This window comes from Nothoprocta perdicaria, unplaced genomic scaffold (assembly GCF_003342845.1).
Source record: "Nothoprocta perdicaria isolate Ctin4 unplaced genomic scaffold, notPer1 scaffold_355, whole genome shotgun sequence".
NCBI lineage: Eukaryota > Metazoa > Chordata > Aves > Tinamiformes > Tinamidae > Nothoprocta > Nothoprocta perdicaria.
Window position 1 is genome coordinate 144,009 of NW_020455594.1, and position 27,540 is coordinate 171,548.

General features: G+C 37.6%; 2 protein-coding genes across 3 annotated transcripts in view; one reads left to right on the forward strand and one right to left on the reverse strand.

Moving 5' to 3' along the window:
- RGL1 (ral guanine nucleotide dissociation stimulator like 1) overlaps positions 1–27,540 on the reverse strand; it is a 94,604-nt gene that overhangs the window by 66,556 nt on the left and 508 nt on the right. For both annotated transcript variants that reach the window (XM_026044230.1, XM_026044231.1), the window contains exons 2-3: positions 24,929–24,991; positions 3,203–3,365 (exon numbers count right to left, since the gene is read on the reverse strand). In XM_026044230.1, the coding sequence (XP_025900015.1) occupies positions 3,203–3,211 (9 nt within the window). In that variant the 5' untranslated portion in view covers positions 3,212–3,365; positions 24,929–24,991. The remainder of the gene's footprint in view (positions 1–3,202; positions 3,366–24,928; positions 24,992–27,540) is intronic.
- Positions 26,230–27,186, forward strand: APOBEC4 (apolipoprotein B mRNA editing enzyme catalytic polypeptide like 4). Its single transcript, XM_026044233.1, has one exon. The coding sequence runs from the start codon at positions 26,230–26,232 to the stop codon at positions 27,184–27,186; it is 957 nt and encodes a 318-aa protein (XP_025900018.1).

A 27,540-nucleotide genomic window follows, 5' to 3' on the forward strand; every position in this document is an offset into this window, starting at 1 on the left:
AAAAAAAAAAAAAAAAAAAAAAAAAAAAGCAGTTAAGGACACCAATCCAGCCTTCCCTTGACCTTTCATTTCACATGTGATTGCAATTAGATAAGCACGCACGGTTTCACACACCATCCTGCCCAATAGGATATGGGATTTAGGGTTTTTGTTTTACTAACCTTAAAACAGATGTAGGTAGCCTATTTCATTCAATAACTGCAAGTGCTCACAGAATTTCACTTGATAAGAATTCAAAGCAATGCTRCCTCCAAAGCCATGGACACAGCACAGATAAACTGCACCATTCACACCATCCTATGGGGAAGAAAGAGCGTATTTTATTTCAAATCCCCTGAACCTTTGACCCAGAAGGACTGTCAGAGTGTAAGTACTAACAATGTGTCTCAAAGTCCTGCTCTAAAGATTGTCCTTCACTAAGTCTGCAGAAATCTAACTCTKATTTTCACTGCTCTTCAGGAGCGGGGATAGCAGGCACTTTAGGCACTTTATTCTCAGTCACAAATTCTATGAAATGCACAGAAACTTCTTCACATCATAAGCACTTTATAAGGTTTTCAGCTCCTTCTCCAGACCCATGTCTCTTCTGCTTCCAAGCAGCACATTTCATTATTTTTTACTGTACAAATACTCAGGTGTTCATTCACAGTAAATCCTCTCTTGACTGCACTCTTTACAAGCTTTGCAGGAAGAAAATTCCCCAAAAATTCATCTTAAACTGCATTCTCAGTATGTGATTTTCTGAGGCTCGTAACTCAGTCAAATCAAAGGCAAAACTCTAAGACACTTCATAGTCAGGGCTATTTCAATGCCAAATTTCAGCATACAGCTTCAGCCAGTCACACTGCTGAGCTGTTCAGAATAAGGCAGCGAGAAGTCTTATGGAGGAGGAAAAATTGTTTTCCAGTCTCCTCATACTCACACATGGATGAAATCTTTTTGCTCAGACTTTTCAAAAAAATCACCTTTGAGCAGAATCCAAGGGCTTCGCTTAAACAGTTTTAAAACATTCTGAGTCTGGAAGATTGAAAAGAAGCAGCCAGAAATACAGTGACCGAAATAACAGCATCCTGGAAAAGCAGACCAAATTTCCAACCGTATAAAATTCATACCAAAATCTTCATTTACTCAAGTATTGCAAGTTATGTGAGGTAGTGGGGGAAAGGAAGAGATCCAGGAGCGCCTGATATTGAATAATGTGGGCAGCAGCTCCATGCTACTCCTCCCTGGCCATGGCAGGAAAGGCCAGCCCTGGCACAGCTGAGCTCCAGACAATCTGGTCAGCCAATAGTTCAGGCACAAACATTATACATGAATTGTATACGAGCTGCGTGAGGTGACTTCCTTATTCACACACACACACTCTTCTATCATCAGTATCATAAATTCTAAATGTTATATTGCTGCTCTCTGAAAGTGTCACAAATCAAGTCCAATAAATAGGAGAGCAAAAAAATCTTACCAAACTGTGATACAAACAGGCCATTTTGCTTGCATCAGCTGAATTAAAAAAAAAAAAAAAAAGAACCTTTCCTGATTTATGAATCAAACTGATGAATCAATCTCTCACAAAAGTGTCACTCTGAGACTGATTTTGCAAATACATATTTTCCTTAATTGCTCTCTCACCATAAACGGTCTGATTCTCTATAGGAAGCTTCTTATTTTCAATTCATGTACAAGTTTGTTATTTAGCACTAATGGCAACTTGGTACTCAATGTCCTCCCCATTCCCAAATTACATGTCACATATTTCATGCTATTTTCTAACAAGCTTCAGCTTCCAGAACCAGATATTTAACTCTTTCATTAAATGATCTCTCAGAAGTTCCCACTTACAATCATCACTTTTTCCCCCCTCCCCTTGCCTTCTGCTTCTGGGGTATCCTTTAATCCAAGCACTCCCCAGAGGACACTGAACTTAATTATTATATGTTAATGTCTATATTTAGGATGTTGGGAGTATTTCCTGTTCTGTTCGGGTCACCCTATTCCTCTGAACAGGGCTCTGCCAGTTAGCTCTGCACTTGTATCTAACTAGTTCAAAGCACAAACACTTTGACTTGACCCTCCCACCCCTTCAGTTATAATCAGATGGCATGTCTTAAGTTTGACTCATTTATGTTATACGTACATAGTTTCCAGAAACAAAGAGCTTCATTTTCAATTCTCTTCCTACAGCAATTACTGTCCTAATAATCATGCTTTAAAAGGCACTATATATATTAGAGATCACAGTTTAAACTCCCCACCCAAAAGCAATTCCTTACTTTAGGTTTAATGCACGAGGAAAATTAGCATAAAACATTTTKTGAATTGTGAACCCCGAAGCAAAGCTCAACATTTCTCAAAGTCATATACAAATACAATACTCATTCTTCTAAGAGGTCATTAAAATAATTGAGATAATTTTTCCATAAATCTTTGTATTACTGCCATAGTTAATTATCTTATTTTAATTGAAATAACATATACTAAACTTTAAAAACTTTACTGTGGGACAAATTCCCAAATACCACCTTAAGAAGCCTGCTGAATAGCAGATACATTAGAGAGGTTTCTGCATGTTGAAGATGATTGAACATCATAGGCAGATTTCTCAGCTACATTGAAAGCAAATTCTTGCAAGCGTTCGCTTAGGACGGGCACTTTGCAATTCTCCCATCTCAGATCACAACGGGGTTAATCCAAGGCAGCAAAGCATTCCCACGTGCATAGCAGGAAGCAGAATATAAGCTTTGATTCAACCCCCAAGCGCAGACCTGAAAAAGAGTCTCATTTTCCAGTCGGCCTGGGCTATTAAAGCTAATTTCTCTATAGTACTCAAAAGACAGTAAGCCAGAGTTGTTATCTTTTTCTCTTTTCATTGGATTAGAAAGGAAATAAATAAAGTGAAATAACAAGTCATTTTAYCTTTGGGGCCCTTGTTTTCTTTTATGCTAGATTCATTCCACCCACAACCAATCTTATCAGGATTTTATAACCCTTTATAAGGATTTTTTAAGGATATTRTAAAATTCTTTTAATAATCCCTTTTATAAGGATTTTATAGATAACACTTCTGAACAATTAAATTTTCAGGGCTTTATCAACTACCACAGTCCTGAACATGGAAACCTCTGAAGAAAAAAGCAAATCTTGGATGCAGCAGAATRAAATCTAGGCTTTGGAGGGTTGGGAGTTGTTTTTTGGTTTTGTTTACCTCTTCCATCTGTAAAATATCATATAGTCAGGTGCTACAGCCCATACGCCAGTGACTTGCCCTTAGCAGTTTGTGCAGACACGTCGTTGCTCAAATGGTTGCTGTTGCACTGTCTTCTACTAATACTGTGAAGAACCAGGGACTTGAAGGAGGAATTCTGTGCCTATTTGAAAAGAATAATGGAAATGCAGTTGTTAAATGCAGCTTGTAATGCCTTAATGTTCACATTGCGACACACATAAGAAGGATGCTCTGTCATGTTACCAGATGTGATGCCAGTCACTCTGAGTGAACAGCATCATTGCATACATGCAAATCTCAGCATTGTCTATGTTAAAAGAAAGAAAGTGGCCCAGTCCAGGAACCTACAAGGCACATCTACATTTCCCTCTTCATCATACTATACATGCAAAGTGCAATGCAGTGCCAAGATTCCTTGGAATTCAGCTTTCTGACCTGCCCCACCCGCCTTCATCTCTCACCTCTGCTGATGGTTTTTCTCACAGATCAAAGTCTACCACAAGATCCCAATGGAAAAGTTCCCTTCCAGGATTCTTCTTTGGTATTCTACCACTATACACTCAAATAATCCTTTCAGAACCATAAAATAACCTTTTGTTTTATTTTGAGGTCAAAAATTTGTATCAATAGTAGTCTATAAGTGCTTGCTTTTGTTGATATTCACCTTTGTACCTTGCCCTATATCCTTCCTATTGTGTGTTGCTTTTTGCTTTTCATTGCATTCTTAAAAGACATTCTCCCACTCCCAAAGGTTTCTGGACAAGGAGATTCAACTCCTAGCCAAGACCTTTAGGGCACTACTATAATGCACAAACGTGGTAGCAATGATATGCTTGGTCAAATATGAAGCATAGCCTATGCAATTGGTGTCATTCGGATGCAGATTAATAGAACCCTAGCAACTTCAGTGCATTTAGACCASTTTCATATAGCTTTAAACCCATTAAGCATGCCTAACTAAAAAATTCTGTGAACGTCTGAGAATAGTATGATCCAGCATCTTCAGCTAAAGAGAAATTCCTCTTACGATTTGTGCTCTTGCTCCTTGCTGCTGCAGCAGCGAGATACCTATATCACTTCCTTGAAGGAGTACTCCTAGGGACTTCCTTGCTTGCAAGGGAAAGGTGACAGGATTAGAAGTGCAGGCTGTAAACTGTCTGGTATCCTCTGGGATAAAGTTGTTTTATTATTACTGGCACACAAGACACAGACAGTAAAGGCATTGACTTAAGGATTCTAGTTTCTATTTCCAGCTCCATTACATCTATTTTTATTTGAATTTATTTAAAGACAACATTATCAACCCAAAACAAAAGACAGGAAGGAGATGGAAGTCCACAATGCTGAGGCTCCCGACAATGCCAGGAAATGGCTCGTATTTTGAAAGTTCCCCCAATTCTCTAACAGCTGATCTTGACTGAAGAATTAAATAAAGTCCAAAAAGCAAAACAAAAACATAAACAAAACCCCTTGAAGGGAAATCCTCTTGTATTCAGGTACTAGAGGAGTGGAAAATTTTAGAGAGAACTGAAGTTTAGAAGACATTAATTTTTTTACTCTATACCAAAGCACGAATGAAATTACTTTCATGACAGTAAAAAGATGTGCAAAGAAAACAAACATTTCAATAGGCTGCTTAAAAAAGTAATCCCATTGTCTGTCTCCAAGTAAAATTATAAACCAAAAAAGCTCCGTTTAGTGTGCATTATTATAATGAGTATAATAAAAGGATAATTTCAAAGTACACCAGTGACAGCTGAACACAGTACCTGAAACTCTTTAGCTATATTAAGTCTCAAATCTAATCTATTGACAAGAACTTGAAAATATCTGGCATATCAGACAAATAAAAATCTTTCACGTTATATATGTCTACCTAAAAATCAATACGTGAATAACTATTTAAAAAAAATAAATTAGAGAGAAGTTTGGAAAATCTACCAATCAGCAATAGAGACTGTAGATTACAGTATGGAATTTTTTCATAAAAAAAGGCTATAACTGAAGTCAAACACACTTTTTCCTCAGTAAAAAATGAAATATATTCAAGCAGAAGCCTACTGGCTTTTCTTTGTTTGATTTTCCCCCAAGCATCAGTTGCAAGCACACCAGTAAACAGGAGGGAAGATACTTCTTTAAAGAGAGTAATATAAACAACAAATTAATTGTGCTCAGGGAGACAAACTGGAAAGGAAAATAAAAACCTAGAATAGACAATTAAAAACTCTGCAGTTATGCTAAAGAATACTAAAAAAAAAAAAAAAAAAAAAAAAAAAAAAANAAAAAAAAAAAAAAAAAATTCAAAGCAATATTAAACTCTTTCACCTCTGCTTACAAACTGAACACTGACAGGATCCATGGAGAAATTTTTCCTATAAAAGTTACTTCTCGTTTGTCCACAGCTGCCCTGCCAGGAGCCGTATCTGCACTAGATGGGCAATGTGTCAGTTTTGCTATGGGCCAAGCTGCTTTCTACACTGCTGAATCCAGCAAGAGGGATTCTGTAGCATCCTCCAGCTATGAGTTGGAACATGCAGTCTTTGCTGCACAAAGTCCTTATTACCTGGATCTGCCTTGCTAGAGGGAACTATTGAAAGTGCAGTTCTCTAGTAATGCAGTCAACGAGAATACCAGAAAGTGTCAGATAAATGGGGGAGTTTGTAAAGTGGTCACCAGTGCTTTGAGGAGTGGGATAAACCACCGGAGGCACTTCCCATCTAACCGCATGGCTGCRTTTCAGTCATTGCAGATTCACCCTGGATTAAACTCCTAGTAAGGGGTGAAATGGCTCTGTATTTTCTTCTTCCCCCACATACTTGCCAGTTACTCTTTATGGCTTGTTTTCTTAACCTTTCTTTTGCAAAGTAAATGGAAAGTAAAGGAGTTATTGCTGTTTTCTGTTTGTTTATGTATTTAAAGAGAACTTAAGCTCACTGCAAGCCATGACCAGACATGCATTTATTCCCATTACATAGCATGATGTGTCGGTTGATAATTTGGCACCCACTTAAGAAAAGGAATTCAGCTTATTTTTTGTTCCACTAGTTAGTCCAAAACCAAGTGCAAAGTTGCACAATCCCTCCAATTTACTTGGAGAAGCAATAGGCAGAACCAAGATTAACAAGAAAGGATTAAAAAAATTTTTAAAAAGTTTTTTTTTTTTTCTGGCCATGTGGTTATATGTCGGAAAACAAGAGTTCAGCAGAGAAAAACACTGTTCTTTTGCTTTCTCAGGCAGGTCTCTCACTCTTGCAAGGAGACTCCAGACCTTATGTATTTTCTTTACTCTCTTCCTCCCCCAGACCTTGATGATAGTATTTGGCAGGAAATTTTAATTAAAAAAAAATCCAGACTGCCTTTGTGTTACCCCAGCAAACCCTCTTGGGAAATGATGTTCTTTGTTCAGCAATTCCTGTTCAGCAGAGAGTGCCAACACAAGGAAAACAGCTGGAATGACWTCCTTTTCTCCATTCAGGCCTAGAGGCCTACAAACAAATCTTTACATGAAGAAAGGAGGCTGAAACCAAAGGAATCATTAACAAAACACATGATGACTTCTRTAAGACACTATTTTCAGCTATTTTCTAAAACAAGTAATTTCAATCTTTTCTGATAAAGCACATCAGATGAATAATCTCATCTAATTCCCACCAAAGCTGCGGAACAGCTTTGTATCAAGTAGAAACCAGATCCACTAATTTAATAAGCAAAACTGATCTCTTATAAAGACACTGCAAAAGTAGCCTGTGTAATGTGATTTAGCAGCACTAGCTCTAACAGCCTCAACACTCCAGCACTAACACACAGCAATAGCCATGCAAAGCAACAAATACACATTCTACATTATCATCAGATTGTTAATGTGCTGAGACTTGAGCATGAATTTTCTAGACCAGTATCATGTCCTAATACATGTGACCCAGGTAGCAATTTGGACAGATGTCATAATTTTACCCCATTCAGTATTTCCTCCCAATTAATCCCTGAAAATTCTTGCCYTTCATTTACAAATAACAAGATTCTCTTTTCCTACAAGTGAATACATTGAAATAAATCCTTGGTTACCTAAGAAATTAAAATAATGCAAATATTAATAAATATTTATGAGACCCTTATTTTAGGGAGTAGGGGAAAGCCTGACAGGTGGGATTGATAATTGTGTAGCTATAATCCCAGCAACTGTTGTTGAGACACATAAGGATATTGTCCAATTTAATCCAAACACCAAGAGATTTACTTCAAATCCCTTTGCACTCTGAGGGAGAGCCACACTGCCTGCAGTACTAGCACTACCTGAATTTTGGGACATCTTCTCCAGTTTCTAGATTATTTTGATAAATAGGGTTTGTTCATTTGCTTGCTTTTTCCTGAGAACTACAATTCTCTTTTATATATAGCAGATTAGTCTAACAGAAATTGGATAATATGACTCTGAAAAAATTCTTCTGTCCATAAAGGACAGAGAAAAGTATGCAAGAACCCAGGTAGCAACATCAGTGCTTAAACATGTTTGTATCAGACATATTGATGTGTTGTTTTCATCCCAGTTTAGAGAAGACCAACATTTAATCCACAGATTATAGCCCCGATGTACTGCTATTCTAAATCAGACTTCCCCTCAGGCTTTAATTTGAAAATCCTTATATTACTTATTAACTTCCTTACTTTCAAATGCAAAGCATCTGAGGTCATAGCTGAGTTCTGAAAGAGACCCAACTGTTAAATCTCTGGGGAAGTCAGGCAAGGTTGATAATTGGGTTCAGATAAGGATTTTTTTTTTCTCTCTCTTTTTTTTTTTTTTTTACTTTTTACTTTTTACTACACTGATACTGGATAACTCTCCAGCCTTCCACTTTCCCCATTTTCTAGCTTCGATCTTTTCTTCCTTTTAAGGAAAGATGACCTTTTTAATTGCCTTTCATCAGTAATCACATCCAGATAATACTAACTAACTCTTTTTACAATAGCATAATCAAGTAATGTTTGTTGAGGGAGGAAAGAGAAGACAAGAGAGCAGTGCTCTACCTCTAAAGCAATCAGCTTTGTATTTTAAAGGCTTGTCCTTTTCCAGWGGCTGCATCATCACAGCACTCCCACCACTTGCATATGAATGACAGGATGGGTCCATTTCCTTCACTCCTCCCCTCCTTCTCTTAAACTACACACGGATTTCCCTTGCTGGAACTTTGCTGCCAACTCTCAACCCACTCATTGAACAAATGGCACAGTACTCCAGCTCAGTCCACAGATTGGGATAAGGACAGCAGTTACACTCACAGTATTTAGAGGAGGAGAATAGAAACAAATATTCCACAGTAATATTCAACTATGTAAACTGTTGATTAATGTAAAACTATAAAACAAATTGCACACATACAGCACATGGGACACACGACTTGCCTGTTCCTACATTTTTAATTGTAAAGCTTAAGGAAAGAAAAAAAAGCCATAACACATACTACATTTAAATAAYGTCTAGTTTCAGGATCAAAACATACTGCTATCCTTCTTCCCTAACAGCCACATGTCAATAGATCTTTTACCTGCGCCAGCTGGTCTGTCCTCCATAAGGTTTATTGATTCTAAGGCTTGTATGAGAATGGGGTGCAACACCTAGATCAAATGCAAATATTAAACAGGCCTACTTAAAAAAAGAATGCACAGCAAAATTTAACTGGTCTCTCTGGGAGCCAGATCCCAGGGTGGGACTGTGAAGTCCSCCTTCACAACTGCAATATGGTTATAGTGCTTGTTAAACTGTTTCTTATCTAGGTCACTGTTTTACGTTTTCTGCTCAATTACTTGAAGAATCTCTTTACAGCCTTCTTTGATTTACTCATTCAGGTCAGCAGCAATAGAGTATTGTGTGGGGTAAAAAGCATAGTAGACAATATTAATCAAAGACCATAGAGGATTTTCATTTCCACTGCAAAGGATACTATTAAAGGAAGAGCATCTACAAAGCAGCAGCTCAGCAAGGCCCCCAAGGTTTGCAGATAGCAACATGCTTGATCCTCCCTAAGACAAATGCAAGACAAATCAGCATTGGTTGCCACAGATAATTCACTCAAATATCTTAAGTATACCGTAAGTTTAGTCATCAAGGCATGAGAGGGGTGCAACAACTGCAGACTGATCATTTGCTAGACCTGAAGCTACAGAGGTATCTTGTGCCTGCTGAAGAACTCCTAAATCCAGAGTAGTTTTGCAGGTTGTAAGTTAACAGGGAGACAAAAAACTCATAACCGCAGTGGCGAGACTCCAATGAGATGAGCTTGTGAAACACTTAATTTCAAGTCCTTTTAGAATCCAGAATCAATCAAGCACAGAATGCAAATTAGCAAGAAAATGGTTGAGTGTAAAAACACATACTAGTGACACAATCTAGGACATAACTGCACCTCTGCAACCTCATATTTGGAGTTTTGGAAGAGACATACAGTAAGCTGGAGACTTGGATTACCTTGAAATCCCATAATTCAGATCTGAAACAAACTAGTTTTATGATACTTCCTTGGAAAAAGATTTTGTACAGTATTGACCAAAATAAATAAAGACAATATACAGCTGATTCTTAAGAGAACCAGAAGTCAAAATAAAGACCTCTGCAAAACTTTTACAGAACTGAAGAGCAGGTTTCCCTGAAAGGAGAGAGCTGGAGACTTTGGAATGGGAGRATTTGTAGCCACTTACAGTCCCATATTAACATGCACACTCTTGGTATTTCCATTTATACTAAATAAATAGTGGACTACTTATACTWAATATAGTGGACCGTAAGTTTTAACAACTAAAAATTTATCTTAGATAAATTTACTTTCCACCCTAAGTGGACATTCTGTCTTTTAACTTGCGTTTTAATACAAAAGGCATTACATATCCCTTGACAGATTTATATGAAGACAAGAACAATAATAAGAAACACAGTAGTGTTTCTGCAGCAGACAGATACCATGTAAGCTGTGCAGTGCCTGAGAGGAAACTGCTAGAGGGTAGAAGAAATGTTACCTGGAAAGAAGACGGAAACTGAAGGAAAAAAACTCCTCTGAAAATTGAATCCTCCTGTATAAAACATTCTTCAAAGACATAATTTTTAAATAAGCAGAACTGAGATTAGAAAATTGTCYGACTCCAAAGAATTCTTATTCACAGTACAGTACTTATTCACAGTACAACCCATTACTGAGGTCCAGGAGCCATGGCTTCAGCACTGACTGGCAGAATTTTGGGAAACATCAACAACTAAGAGAATGATCCTTCTGAGATCAGCTTTCCTGCCGCCTCTTCCTAGGCCTTTGGCCAGATGCTCACTGCTAGTGCTGGGWGCTCCAGAAGCTATAAATTGCTATAAATACATTTGTGTTAACAGAGCTAACAAGTTTGGAATAGCATTTTCAATAACAAAAAGTAAATATTTGAATGATCCTGAGAGCTTCTCATTTTATAAAGTCAAACACCGAAAAAAAAAAAAAAAGTTTATTTGAACCAAAATCAAATTTTGAAGAAAAACTAAAACCTTCTGATTTTTAGAAGGTTCATTCTTACCTCACACAGGAAAACATGAAACTTCATTTACCTCACAACAGAGTATGACCTGTATCTCTTTTCTTCCAAATGAAACAAAATAAATACGTTATCCCAAAGATCTTTTTATCTACAATGGTACCTGCTCAAGCTGCAGCGATTTCCACATAAAGAATTTCCCATTTTTGCCAATCAAGACCAGAAAATATTCTTGTTTCTCACACATATAATAGAATACATAGAGCAAAATCAAATCCTCTGAGTCACTTTACAAACAAATACAGCTACACTCTTCCTGCCATGTTTACTTCCACTTCTGTAAAGGACTTTGAAGTCATCAGACTTCACGTCAGGCTAAAGGTTCTACAGAGATATTTAATGATTATTATGCAAAGCAACTAAACCAGCAGATTTTCTTCTGTGTAAAGGAATTATGCTTTACAAAGAATAACAATATTGCTGCTACAAAGCCACACATTGGGTGGAAATTAATTTTTCCATGACTCAAGATGACACCTGGTCCAGAAGAGAAGACAGCTGCATGTTCCTCCTGCTGAGTTCTATTTATTTTCTATTTACATTTTGAAAATAACTTTATTGTCAMGTATTTTTTTTACTTTCATCAGAACTTTTGTTTAATTGGGCCATTTTAATTTACATTATGTCTTTGTAGAGGAACAAAAAAGAGATATTCAGAGTGATCATAAAAACTGAAACAAAGAGGTACAGTACTACAGGGGGAAAAAAACAAAACAAAAACTGCTGTCCCCTGCAAGTGATAATAACAAATTGCCCAAACTGGGAAATTCAGAGGCAGCAAAACATTTCCTCTGGTGCATTCCAGAGTGGTATCAAAATGGAGACACTGCATAACATAAATTCGATTACCAAATGTTTGTACATATATATTTATATATACGGAGATAGTTTGCAGTCATAGCTGTCAAAACTCAATCTCAAAAAAAATATATAATCAAAATACTAATTTCCAAACACACAAAAGCTATTCTACATTGCCTTTGAATTACCCAAGGTATTCTTAAGAGCTGATGAGAAATCCAGACACAGTCCTGGTAAAGCATTTRAAATCCTAAAGAAAATCCAGTTCTTTAAGCATTTCCTATATCACAGTAAGATTCTTCTCCCATTCTGGGATGTAAAAGGCTGAGTTCCTTTGCAAGAGACATGACCATACCAGATGTACACCTTTCTCAAYGAAATCTGCTTTATTTTTTCTTTTAGAAGGATGTGGCTTTACACTATATCCTTCATACTGAAGTGCATCAAAGGATTGTACAGAACAATGAATTATCTTCAATTATGTTCTGTCTTTGTAGGCAAAACATATGAGCACAAAGGGCCCTCTGTTAACTCCAGCATAGCTTGGGACCTTATAATTTGTTTTTCTAATGTTTAGAACTTTTGTTACATCTTTTATCAGGTCTCCTTACATTTCACAGACTTTTACTGAATAAAACATCCCACAATTCCCTAAGAAGCAAGGCTGGAATGTTACAAGGCTGCATGTTACAGAGCAAGAACTAAAACACTTGCAATTGAAAGCCTAGGAGGGTCTCTGTGGAAGACAAGGAATAAATCCTAACCAGCTTGACTTTCTTTGCTCTAGCCAACAGGGTCACTTGGCTCTTCTCCATCCTGCAAGATAACTATACTGCCTGAACAGCAACTAGGAGCTAAATATTGAAGAAAAGTTAATTTGAAAAATTATTTTTAAGGCTYCTACTCCATGTATATTATGTAGTGCAGTGTCAGGGGAAGGTCTAAACCCAAATGCTGACCTGGGACCGGAATTTATGCCTGGTAAAGCAGAGGCCAGAGTGCTCCATCCTGAGAATTTTAAAACCACTTTGCTAATATAGCGGCCAAATGTAGGAAGGAAGCAAGCAAAGACCAGAGCATTCTTTGCAATAGAGCTTAGAGCTTCTACCAACCATGAATCCCCAAAGCAAAGGGAATATATAATCAGGAGAGTGCTCTGGTGTTTCTTAAAAAGGAAAATCATGCAGGGCTTTTCCTCACCTACCCCTCGGCTAGCATTTGCAGAACCCCTCATTTGGAKGAGGGGCAGTTAGTCTATACCACACTGACTGCTCCTGCACTACACACACAGCAAMCAACCAGATACACAGCTCTTAACAACAAGGACATCAATTTCTCTGTACTGTCATGCAGGGCATTGTAAACATGCTCTCAAAAGTCAGCAGAGCAGTGTCTGGAAAGCATTAGGCTCTTATTTTTGTACACAAGTAGCAAAATAAAACAAAAAACAAAGCATACAAATATAAATCAACTGTGTGAAGAAACATGCTCATTAAATGGAAATACACACATAAAAATATATATATGGGGAAAAAAAGTCCTGTTTTCAGCTTCCTGTTTTCACCTGTGCAGTCTGGCTCCATTCAAAGCCAAAGCTGCAGCAAGCAGAATCATTAAACTTCAAACAAGAATTAAACATTGATATAAGCAGGAATCACACATGCAGTACATGGATTAAAACAAAAATCAGATGAGCTGCCCTACCCTCAGCTTCTGGGCAGGTCCTGCCCACCTGCTGAAACAGGCCCTGTAATCCAGTGAATTACAGGAGTYCGGGGTTCTGCAAAGCATCTGACATGGCTCTTTTCTGCAGATATGACACTGATCCACACCGAATTCTTTGATCTCTTGTGGTATATGTGTTCCTAAAGGGCTGTATCTGGCCGCATGCAGGAAGCCTACCAGTAAGGTTTACCTCTGGCTCATGTTATAGAACATCTGGTCTGTAATGGGAACAGCTGGCACACACAAGCAGCACTGGAAGAAACTGCTGTCTGGGGAGGTTAGTCTTGCTGCTGACAAAGGTAGAAGTCAGAAAAATCTCGATTTCCATCCTGACTCTTACAATAACTCACCTGATAAAAACCCTAAATTGTCTCAGTTTTTCCCTCTGTACAATGGACAGAGTAACTGCTTCCACACTAAATACTACTGGCCCTACTGCTCCATAGTCATAGCTGGCTCAGAATAATGCACAGTACAAGTCATCCACATTTATAAAAGTATTTTAAAAGTCCTGAGACAAAAGTCATATAGCAGAATAGGATACTGATAAAGAATCTTTCCTCATGTTCAGAATAAAGGAAAAAAATAACACAAAAAAATCACGAAGATACTTGGGTAGAAATATCAAAATAGAGAAGTTAAGGTATTTTCAAAATACCCATTAGCAGGAAGGACCAGACTGTAGGCCCAAGAGGTTTAATTTGAATAGATAACTTCAGTGCTTATCTGATTTGCATCCACAATCTGAATCTTTCAAGGTTCACCCGCCAACACTAAACGTGACACCAAGCTGAGAACACACAAAACCTCAACAGATTTACTCAAGAAACCATGTAAGAGACAAAATGAGGTCATACAATTTTTGCAGTTTAACACTGGCAAAAAGGGAGAAATGGATACAAGAAAAGGGAAGTCTCCTGTTTTATAAATGCAAGTTATGTCACAGCCACCCATTTTCCTACATTTTGTGTTTGTGTTCATCTACTTTACTCTTCTATCTTCCTCCTCTATGTAAACCGATCAGTCATGTAAATAACATAAAACTCAACCTTTGGGCTGTCTTAATGATATCAGATAGACCAGGAAATACCTAGTTCACTCCTAAATCATTCTGATAAAAACATCTTAAATTGCCCAATGCATACATCTAGAAACAGGAGATTGAGATTYTTTCTTTTGGGATTTTTTTACGGGACCTTCAAATGACTAACAGGATTTAGGTAGTTTAAATGAGTTTTAATTAGCCCAAATAATAGACTTCASTGCCTTATAAAAATAGCTTCCACTAGCCTGTGCAAGTAGAGCTGCCTGCACATATCAAAGTAGACTGAGTCACTTCACCTCACCCATACTAAAGGCAACACTTTATCCAACCATGACAAGAAAGAAGTARAAGCTAGCTTTGTCCTCATCAAAAAGGAAATAGCAATGCCCCAGAATCACATGTCTTCTGGGCAGCTTCCCAAGCATACTTTGTTTTCATTGACTAAAATAATGCTTAACAATAGATATTGAAAGCAGATTTTCCTACACTCTAAAAAGTCTCATTCTATTAGAGACTGACAGATCTTGAGTTGTGTTATTTAGCTAGCATTCATCCTTGCACAGTGAGGGAACAGGTCATCTAAACAGAAAAAAAGTATTCCCTCTTTCTTCACTCTTTTCTTCTCCCACTGTTATAATGATTAGATTAGAGATGGCACTGGTCACCTGCTCAACCACATCAAGCCATCTTAAAATGCATACTGCATAGTCCCACTTACTGGTTTTCTGATGAGCACCCTTGAAAATAGAAATCCCCTTGGGCCAGGGATGCCCAGGCCCAAATTCTATGGTTAAAATGCCCCTGCGTATCCCTGCAGGTATTCCCGAAGCACCCCTAATTCCAGCTTCTTTCTTTCAGATGAAATACTGCCTGAATTTCTCCTTGTCACTCGACCCACTTGTTCTGAACTCCTACAGATTAGAATGGGGACTCAGGAGGCTTCCCGTATTGCAAAAGGGTGCTGCTACGTATGATCACCTTTCATGGCATCAGTGCACTTTGATTTACCTGACTTACATCATTAAAAGAGCAGAATCAGACTTCAAACAGGTTTTAYGCCAGTGCAACACTATTTCACAAGAAGTGGTCCTAATTGAAAGTAAAATAATAATTGGTTTGAATATCAGTGCAATTTATAAACATACATAGAGCCTGCTTAACAGCTTAWATTAAACTACATATGAATGTGTCTGCCTGACTTACAACACTTATGCAAGTAGCTGGTTAAGGCTTTCTCTGGCTACATAGTGCTGGAAGCTGGCCTAGATCTACTGATTTTCAGTGAAGCAAATCTGTAAACATGTTAATCATTTGATCCTAAATCTCAAATTATTTTCTAAACCTTTTTTTTTCTGAGAATGAAATACAACTCATTGTGGTTTTTCAGTCCAAGGATTATCTTCACTTTATAGAAAAATAAAAAGTCAATGAAGTAGCACAGAACAGTCACACCACATAAATACAATTGAGAACAGCTTCTTTGTTCATTTCTTTTCCTTCTTCTTCCACGTGAACGGTAGCCACCTTTGCAGATTTCTTTCACTAAAGAGATAGCAAGAATGGCCAACATGAGAGCTATCATTCTACCTTAAACAAAACCAAAATTCCTTCTCCTTCCATTCACAAGCTTATATTTCAGTCTTTCATGTTATCTGTGTACCGACACAGGCTCTCACCTAGTTCATTGTCTTTTTCACAAGAGGAAATTTGTCCAAATGATTGAAGAACAAAAAGTACTAATAATAAATTTATGAAGAACTATAGAATAATTTCTCAGAGTAGCATCCGTACTGTGACCACACTCAGCAGAACAGGAACTTCCTTCCTTTTCTGCCCCCTCCTCTCTCTTTTTTTTTTTTTTTTTTTTTTAAATAAAAAAAGGGAAGTAAAGTTCTAGGTTACTTCATCAGTACTTTTTCCTTGTACTTCTTATTGCCCTCAGGTTTAAACTGCTTACCCTGCATATGACACTGAAGTATTTCTCATCTGTCAGTAATCTTAGAGATTGCCTGCTGCTATAGGACAAGTCTGCATTTCAACACAGGAGTTTGAGGCACGAGGGACATCTTGCAAACATGACTTGAGGACATGAGGAGACTGCCCAGTTTTACAGCAGAGTGGGTACAATACCCAATTTCTAAGCCCTCGGGAGGGCAGAACAGGTTTTTGGAAGAGTCTGCTGAAACAAGTCTTGCAAACACAGTGTCAGGAAGAGGAGGAACATGATTCAGTAATGGTCCCAAATGGATGCAACCATGTCTCTTTCAAAGACCAAGAAACATATAGGAGGACCACTGGCCCTTTGCTCATCTACGGCCCTTACATCTTGACTCAACAGTTGCCTGTTTTATCCAACATAGACAGTATTCTGAAGCCAACATTTGTCTTGTTTCCTCTGGTTTACCTCTGTGCAATCCAGACAACAGTGTTAATTAAAAAAAAAAAAAAAAACACCACACACCCACCACTCTTGCCATTCTTCAATACTGACTGGAAACAATCTGTCAGATGGAGTTTTTGTTAACAATTGAGTCTATTTTTGTCACTTGTGTGATGTATTTTGTTACACTTTTTAAGCCTATGAATAAACCAAAACAGAGCCAAATTTTTCTCATACGTTAGCACAGAAGTAACCTACTATAATAGGACTATAATAAACACTTTATTAAAAAAAATAATAAAAGGCAAACAGTAACTGAACTTCTAGCAGTTCATCCTTAAGCAACAGCCAGCTCAGGGACCAGCACAATCTCAGTCCACCATAATTTGTAATTTCATACTCTTTTTTAAAATACTTACCGCATGGCCAAAAGTCAGGACACTGATAACATTTCAAATTTCCACTCTRTCTTGTATACCAATAGCACATATTATTCAGTAGCCTCCATTTAAAGAACTGTGCACAAATTCACAAAAAGTATTGCATGCATTCAGTTGCCATGATTTCTTTTTATATTGCCTGGAAAAAAATGTATGAGGACAGTATGAAGAAAACAACAACAACAACAAAATCTACCATATGTTCTGAGCTTTACAAAGCAAAGAAATAATAACCTTTATGGAGATTATTATACATGAAAAGAAACAAATTCATCCTGATTTAATTGCACCCACATGATTTGCTGAAACACGAATCTGTGATTCAGGGCACCCACCTGTGTCACAGTATGTAAAGCACACACTAGCCAGCAMATGAAGAGCACAAAAGTGAGGAAATCTGTATCACTATTACTTGCTTCCAGGCAGGGCCAAGAAAGTAAAAATTAGCCAACACAGAGATATGGACAATAACTTCTTTCCAGGGTGGGTGGAAGAAATCATTAGCAAAAACGTATTGGCAAGATCCTGAAGAAGGGAATAAGAAAGGCCCCAGACTTGCAGATCTGGCAAAAGGAGCAGAAGGTTGAGGAGAAATCAGTTCAGCCTCTGAATGGAAGACAGCCACTAACATTTCATATGAGGTTTTGAGCACTGCTGCCAGATCCCAGGAAGAAACTGCAAGTATCATTTCTCTGAAAAAAAGAGGAATGAAAGACAAGTAAGGAGACAACAGCAACAGGATACTGTGAGTCAGTGTTTTTTGGAAAATAGCTTGTTTCTTTTGAAAGCTAAAGGACTCCAGGAGCCTGGGAGAGGTGGAAATGAACATAATCTGGCCAGGAACACAAAGTTTTAAGAGAAAGGGATGACTCAAGAACGCAGAGCAGCAGGTGGCTCATGAAAAGCCTGTAATAACAAGCCCCTCACCACATGATCTACAAGCAAATCTTACTGACAGTGACAACATCTCTCTTTCCGATCTATGTGGGCATAAACGTAAGAAACAGCAGGTTCAGCATCCTCTGTGTTATGAAATAATCTGTTCCTTCTTTTCAAGAGGCAACTGATACCAACAGTTACTTTCATGAGCCAGGTTTCAACRAAATCCATTCAGAATTGTGCATTTCTTAGAGGTAATGCTGTGTAGCAAATTATGCTTACTGCTGGAGAGTAGCAGATCTTTTRCACTGCTATAGATGAAGCCAAACTAAGTGGGAAAAAGTGATGGCAAAACACCATCATGGATGTGGAAGAGGAAACATATAAGCCATCCAAGCAAAGCACAAGCACGGCAAAATTACTTTGGATATGTTAATGTTCTCACATCGAGGATAAAAAATTGCCCTATCTGAAAGAGCACCATATGAACAAAAAGTACTGAGAGCTCTCACTTTGGAATAACAAAGTTTGCCCTTCAGATAAACAGCTTACTACCAAAGAGTATCAAGGAATATTAGTGCTTTTCCCTTTTTCAGATTTCCATCCCACAATGCTACAAAACCAAGTTTGAAAGATATTCATACAGGAAGGCATAATGCATATTCATACATAAGATCAGCCCCTTAAAAGAAAAAGGCTCAACTTTACAATCAGTCTCATGGAGCACTTAAGGTTGGTAATGTGMCAATACAAATCTTGGATCTTAATTTATTTGGGAAGTTTATTATGAAATACAGTACTTAAAGCTGTCACTTAAGGCATCCTTTTTTTTTTTTTCTTCTCACCTCCATTTACATTTTTTCATCCAACCATAAATTGATCCAAGTTCATATCTGTGAGAATAACAGCAGGTTTCAAATTGACTCGTTTCTTACGTTAACAATCCTCTTTCTCAGCAGCCAATACCCTCCCTCGTACAATAAATAGTCTTTGGCAGCTATTACTCTTTTAGTTCCATACTCTGCCAAGATTTATACATCTGCTTAACTTTATGCACGTAAACAGTCCTAGTAATATTAGCAGGAGTTCTTACATTTGTTAAGCTAAACACATGTGTAGAATTGGTAAGATCAGGACGTTGCCTAGAATTCTCACAAGCAAATAAAATCTAACTATGAAATTAAAATGATTATCATCTCTTAACTACATTCTTTCAGGTTCCCATTTTTCATTATGTCTTTGCAAGTGGTCTTAGATTGAAATATGTCTCCAAGCCCAGAAAGTCTTTCAAGGGCTCTTTCAAATATCTGCACTTTTACTAAGGAGTGAAAATTAACAGAAAGAACAGCATGAATCTTGGAAAAGAAAACACTTAAATACCACTTACAGTCATTTGCCCTGATGGTTTTACAACCATGCTGAATAGTAATCTGCCTGGACTACTTTGAATAAACCAAATTAACCAGAAGGTAAGTGCCTCATGAGTCAATCTAGTATACTGCAAACCTGCATCTGCTAACCTTGGCATAAGTCAGCAGCAAAATTCAGTTAAATGGCCACATTTAAGTCACCAGCATTTACCTCATGAAAAAAACAACGATGATCCAACACTGCTAGCACAAGGGACTCTAGAGAGAACAAACACTGAAGAACAAGAAGGGCTCGAGATGTCTTCCTGATTCAACATCATGCAGTCTGTAACCATAATTCTTTTCTCTAGTCTTTTTTTCCTACTGATTTTCTACTACTGTAGTTGCTACTACTAATGGAATACRAACTCAAAGATCACTCTCCCTTTGTTGCATCCTCCAGGATTCAACTGTATCATGCAAAGGACCTGTTTGATGCCAAGAAGAGGCCTAATTCTCATTTCACTTTATACAGTAAAAGTAGGATTAACATAGCTAAAATAAGTAAATGGCCATTTATAGTTCCAGCCCATTACACCTACAYGGATGACTATACTACATAGGTCCCTCACTAGCTTATATTTTAAATGCATTCAATTTATATCTACAGCATAAAGTCCATGTACATGGTAGGTGACTTTTTGGTATAATAAACAATTCTGCAGTGAATGGATATGTGCAGTGCTCAAGCAATCAATATCACCTTCAACAAGAAGTAGGAAAAAAACACAACTATTTTATATTAGCAACCTTCTTAAGCACGTCAAACATTTTTTGCAAAGGGTGTCTCACTGAAAAACATCAAATATGTATGCTCACTCTTTTTTTATTTGCTGCCTCTGTGGGGTCATTGGTGTGATATCCTACAGGTTTATGCAATTTAGACTGTCTTTCTGCCCTATTCCCACTCCAYCTGGTGTGATTTCTCAACTCATTGGCTCACCTGAATCCATTGAACACAGCTGAGAAATGAGCAGAGGTCACTGACACACTCCTAATTCCTACCAACTAATGGAAAATCAGCAGACAAATAGATCCCATGAAAAGTATGCCTGCTAAAGAAAACTTTGTGGTATAGTTCACCTGCTACCTGCTAAACAGTTAGTTGGTCATCATCTGATCAGGACTCGCATAGTTTGAAACTACCTGCACTTTTCTATACTATGTTTGGAGTGCTGAGAGACCACTACAGGGAGGACTGGTTCATGGAACATATTATGAGTGAGATTATTAAGCCATATAGGAGAAAGAAAAAGTAATTTGAGGGCAAAAAGGTGGGAATAAACATGATGAACGTAAGACATACGTCTCTAAAACACCTTAGAGACTTCATGAGGCTTGCACGTCATCAAACAGCTTGCTTTTTTATACCAAGTCCTCCAAGATTACTGACAAATTTGTATATTGCAGAATGCTCTACATGTTCATTACATTCTTAATTTTCACGGCCACCCTTAACTGATTYACATATCCAGTGCAGTGAAAATGAGCGGTGAGGGGCTGTTCCTTATTAGCAATATCATAAATTCATCAGTGGATGGCACATTTGGAAAGTAGCAAAAGTTTGCATTTTTAAATTCCACTGTTAGTACACAGACTGAAGAAAAATACTTATTTTTAGATATAAAGATAGAGATAGGAGGCACCCACCCATTCACATCCCACTCACATACAAAGAAAAAGACATGGAGCTCTGAAAAAAAAAAAGTGAATTGATATTTAAACAATTTTGAGGTTGGATGAGACAGATGACGAAAGACTGCCAGAACAGTTTTATAAAGCTAAAATTTGGTAAACTTTTGTAAAGCTGAACTTAAGTGGGAAACATTCCAAACTCGGGACCTGAATCCTTGCTAATCTTTATAGCAAAAYGTAAAATACCAGGACTTCGCTCTGGAGCTATAAGCCAGCATTCCTGCAATTTCAGGCACTGAAACTCAGYGCTAAATGAACTTGATATTGTCGAGCATAAACGCAAATTAGCCCACAGCACTCTCTACAGCTCATGTTTAAACTGTCCRTGTAGACATTTTATGAGCAGATTTGGATAGCATTCTATTTCTTTCCTTCTTATTTTTAAAATCCTGCGACTGCACAAGAACATCAAGTCTCTAGTTGTTTGAGGGCCATGTGACTCTTCTGTACTTTGAACTCAGATAAACTTCTTACTGAATGAAGTCATGTGTAAAACACTTTCCAGCAGAGATTATTTTGAATCAGGCCATACTAAGAAATGCAACAGAATTTCAACACTCCTATCAGTTTAAAAAAAAAAAAAAGAAAAAGAAAAGAAAAGAAAAAGAAAAAAAACGCCATTCTTATACAGAGTGCACTACTTTTCAGGGCAGGGGTGTGCACTCATATAAACAAAACTATGCTTATACTGAATTAATGTAGATACTTTTTAGTTAATTAATGGAAAAAATCAATTTTCTTTGTAATGACACATCAGGGGAAAAAAAAAGAAAAAAAAAMCCTAATTCTACATAGGTCTTCAATGCATGCATACATCCTTGTTTACAAAATATATTTTCATAAATCACAGAATCACAAGTTTAGATCAATAGAACCAGAATCAGGTCATAGCCTTCAACCTTGAGATGCATTATCTCTGTATATTTCTTAKTCTGAAGAGATACCAGGTTTAGGTAGTACTTGTACTAAAAAAATATACATTACCCTGATCATTCTGCCTTTTTTTTTTCTTCCCCCTCCATAGGAGCAGAACATATGRCCCATATTCTGGCTATCTTCCAACAGGAGTAATTCCATTTAGACCACATAAGTTYCCCCTGTGGCTTAGCTGGATACAGCTTGCCTCCTCAGTTCCTCCTGTGAGCATTTATACCTTGTTGTGGAGCTCCATTAGAGGACTCCTGCCCTCTGCCCCACAGATGACTGCTTTTCAGCAATAAGTGAAACAATTTGTATAAACATGTAATCATATCCTGAGGTTTTGTGGGGGGAGCAAGGGGAGGAGTACAGAGTCCGTTTTGTTTCTTAACATGTGTTTTGAGTTCTTAATCATTTGATAGACACAATATTTTAAAACAGGATGGTGTTTTATGTTGTGAAATTAATAGATGATGAACATGGGATTCTTCCTCAACAGCCTTTAGTATCAACAATGCAATGAATGTTAAAGGATCATTTACCCTTTGGTCCTCGCAGCACATCTGAAAACTATACATTTTTTCTGAGGATGTAGAGCAGCCTGTAGATTCATAGAGGGCTATGTGTTGAGAACAAAGAAAATTAATATAGTGGAAGACACTGGGCACACTCTCAATTCAAAAACAAAAAATAAACAACAACAAAAAAAGAGAATGCGCATGTGGGGAAACCAGGAAAAGCACAATAAGAGCTTGGATATCTTTCATTTTTATGCTGGGACATTGACTCTTTGTATTGCTGGGTTTTGTTTAAAGGATAGAGAGAATGCAATGTAACAGATACACAACACCATGCAATGCCAGAGTCCACCTTGTAGCCTGAAGATTTCAGAGTAACTTCAAAATTACTTTATAGGTAATTAGTGCCTGTGCAAGGTTCTGGAGACAAGGTAAATATTTTGGGAGAAAAGAAGAAACAGAGTGCAAACACAAAATCAAGAACAAAATTACCGAAAGGAAGAAGTGCATGCTTCTACTTCTGATTTTCCAGTCTGAAATCCAAATTTGAGATTTGGGTATCTATTAATGTCAGCAAAATTCTGCAGTATTTATTATATTTACAAAAGCAGTGACAAATTACAAAAAATGTGACAAATTATGCACCCTGAAAATCAGACACCAGTTTAACAATTCTCCCTGCATTAGATTTAAGTGTTGTTGAGCAGCAAAAATACTACAAAGASAATCATTAGACCAGTCCATGTTTTAATCTCTTGTCCAGATTTATAAACTGCTGACAAATGCTAAAGCTGTTCAACTTTACTAAACAAATTGTACATGAGATTGGGATTTTTTTCTGCAAGAGACCTGAAGGAAGAGCTCTCATTAGCTAATTTATGTGTCTGTCATATGCACAATGCATATGCACATGTACATATACATCAGTTAAAATGCATTTGCACCAGATTTTATTTTGCCTTCTACTTAAAAAAATAATGACAAAACTTTATAGCTTCTCATGAACTAGAAGTGGGAACTGTTCTAAAAATGTAATGAGTGGGCAGTTTTCTTCCATTTTGCTCAGCTTATTTGTTTTTTTTTAAACACATCCTTCCACTTCAGGGGCACAGTGATCTGGTATGGCACTGGTGTACATGGTTCATGAGAAGCCTCTCCTGTTTGTATTCATAAAGGCATTGGGATTCTGCTTCCCTGTCATCTCTGCTCTTCAGAGCTGGCACAGGATTCAAACCATTGTGGAGGCTCCAGCCTGAAGCAGCCGTGTGAGGAAGCCTGTCAATGTAGGGCCCAGCGGGCTCACAGCTGGCAATGAGCTGGAGGCTGCTGCAGCTCACACTGAAGGGCMCTCACAGGCTGTATGAACACAGCTCCAATTAACCCAGAAAGCTGGGCAGCTTCCTGATTTGACTGCCAGMTCTTCTGGTAGGATGCAGGCTCTTAGTTGAAAAGACCAAGAAGTTTGGGACCAGGCCAAACCACAGAAGGAGAGAGGAGGAAAAATAAGGGAAAAAAAAAAAAGCATTTAAGTTTTAAAGGGAGATGTAAAATTCAAGGTCTGTGTGGTGGCATCTTTTTAAGGATAATGAAAGAGAACTAGTGCCCCAATCCGAATACAAACTGATAGGTCTCTGGTGTGCAATATTGCCATCATGTGGCTGTTCCAGCTGTGCAAGAATATCAGCAGGGACAGAATATATCAGAACCTTGCCCTAAACTTGTAGCTTTTTAAAACGTGTTTAATAACATTAGCAAACCACAGAAGAACTAAAGAGGTGGTGATAGCTCCCTCATAATRTCCCTTCACTAAAAAAACACAAACAATTGTCTTCAAATCTTTTTTTTTCCCCCTTCTCAATGTTTAGTAGCATTTCTCTTTTTTAAAGACATACTCATCAAGTCTATGCCATAATTATACTACAATGCACAGTGCAGAATACAACTAAGCATCAAAAATGTAAAGAAACTCCAAAATGACAAACACAGAGTTCCTAATTTCAGGAAACCAATCTTTAGACATAATCCGAATGTGAACAGCACAATAGCCTCGRCTAGGGAAGAGTTCCAACATGGGAAAATACACGGAAGTTGGCATAGAGTCAGGAGTGGAAAACAAAGCAAATGAATCAAGTTAGTAATTTAAACAGAAAATGAAATACTGACAGGCACAGGACAAAAACCATGAAATGCTGAAGAAAACTGTAATAAATAAAACATGCATCTAGGAAAGGAAAAACTGTACCTCATCAGAAAAGTAGTAACTGAATTGAACCTAATCTAGGGAAGAAGAGTGATTCAGTTAAATTGGCAGTAAAGAAAAATAATCACCTACCTCAGCACTCAAGAGAGAAGTTGTTCATCTTTGTAGAGCTTCTATTTGCGGTCATCTGGAACCCTGCCCAAGCAAAACAAGCATTATTTAGCACACTAAGTGTCCCACTGCTTGCTTGTTTCACAGCTTCAATGAGGGGCACACACAGCTCACTAAGAAGGGACAACTTTGTGGCCTGTGCATTGCACCAAGTACAACAGGTGGTTTTTTGCTCAGCTGGCACTACAAGAAATAATAGTGACCTGAAATCAAATTAACATAACCATTAGAATAGTATCYACAGAAATCTTCTCTCAAAACACCTATAAAGCAGCAGCAAAAGCTTAGTAACTTTAGTAAACAGAAATATTGATGGAGTACAGAAGCTTAAACTCCATACGTGGTTTGAGATACAAAAGGAAGTCCTATTTATATTCATGTCTCCTAGCATTTGACACCTGTAAACATTAAAATGTGCCTGCCCACCATCGACATTGGAACTAGAGAAAAGCTGCTGTGCTTGATAAAGACTTTTCTAAGACTACTCTTCTAAAATAAGAGCAAAAAAATAAACAATTTTCTTCTTCACTAAGTAATTTTGAAAACAATATTTGTGATATTCATTCAAGTTGGAACTCTAAAAAGAAGTAGAAGGTAATAAAGAGAATCAGCTGCATATTTACTGGCACCCTGATCTGGAGCTGCTAAGATGGTAAGTATACTTTTCTGTTGTTGTTGTGGTAGGTTTTATTTGATTGCTTGACCAGATTGCAAAAAGCTTATCTACTAAATTGTTTAGTGGTTTTATAAAACAGTTTCACCCAATCAGGATAAGAAGGAAGAAGACAAAAAATGTTCCTAATAAAAAGACTAGTCTAAAAAAAAGCTGAAAAAAAAAAAATATCATAGGCTGCAAGTTTCTATACCTGTCACAAGTTTCAATGTATCCTTGGAGGGACTCACAGAATGGTTGAGGTTGGAAGGGACCTCCCGAGATCATCTAGTCCAACTCCCCAGCACCAGCAGGGATACCTAGAGTGTGTGGCACAGGGCGGTATCCAGGCGGGTTTGGAAGATCTCCAGGGAAGGAGACTCCACAACCTCCCTAGGCTGCCTGTTCCAGGGCTCTGTCACCCTCACAGAAAAAAAGTTCTTCCTCATATGGAGATGGAACTTCCTGTGTTTCAATTTATATCCTGTTATTTTTGCAGTGAAAGTGCAGAACAAACTAAGAGGTTGAATTAAGACACTAACTCCCTGTCTCTTTTTCCTCAGGACTGTCATCCAAATAACACATGATCAGGGAGATTTCTCAACAGAACATGAGCCCAGAAGAGAAGACAGTTTTCCAGGAATATTTGACAAAGCAGGGGACTATAGTAAAGCCCTATTACTGGCAGACACCAAACTCAAACTGTGCTAAATGTCCCTATCATATACGGACAGGTGACGAAGCTCGAGTCTCTTATGCAGAATTCCACAGGGCCTTTGGATTCCCATACAGGGCAACAAGCTTCCAAAACAAACACCTTCTATTCTACRAGTTGGGGCTCTTCTCGGGCACATTAATCCAAAAAGGCCATGCTACCAATTGCACTGACCAAGATAATCATCCAGAATCTATGTTATTTGAGGCAGGAGGTTATCTGGATGCAGTTACTTATACCTACAGAGACATTGACTACATTATCCTCTATTCAAACTATTCTCCTTGTAATGAGGCTGACCACTACTGCATAGGTAAAATCTACAGTTTCCTGATGAAATACCCAGAAATCACCCTCTGCATCTATTGCTCTAAGCTTTATCACACCGAGAACAGTCTCCCCACTGCTACGTGGAACCATGAAGCTTTACAAAGCCTTTCCAGCTTATGGCCACGTGTGAATCTACATCTACTGTGTGGAGGAATACGGCATTACCTCCTCTGCAATTTTGTGTGTGGCATCCCAGGGTCAACCCTTTATCATCTGGCTTTGCCATCAAGAACCTTACGAGATCAACTAAATTCACATCAAATTAATAACTTTAGAGGAATCAAACCATATTTTAAGGTCGCATTTCCACAAACAACGCATGGCAAGCCTGCTCTACAAGAAAATTTAAAGATCTTTTCTTCTAAACCAGCCTTCAAACAGCAGATGAAAGGCAGTTTGCCACCTCTGGTGTCTCAAAGCCACTTGGTACTTTTCTCAGGCAGGTTTCCACCCATTCAGAAGGAACGGCTGTATTTCAAACCTAAAAATATTGTAAGGCATTTAAAAATGCCAAATGAATGACTAAATGAAACTCATAATTCTGAGATGTTTCCAAAAGGCAGAAACCTATTACSAAGATGATATAAATCAAACAACTTCCAGGCTGTAAAATTAAGATTACAAATGACAAAAAGGCACTAAGGTTACCACAGTAGAACTACAAAACTCAAATAATTGATTATGAATATAACAACTTTACTTTTAATTTTACTTAACTTTTMATCAGTCCTATGTCTTTTAAATATAAATAAACCTATATCAACAACAAAAACTCACCATCTTCTTATTATTTCCCATGATAAATGTGATAAATTTGTTGYTAAGCTAATTTTTACTGAAAAAATATCAACAGTGTAAAAGCTACAAGCACAACTA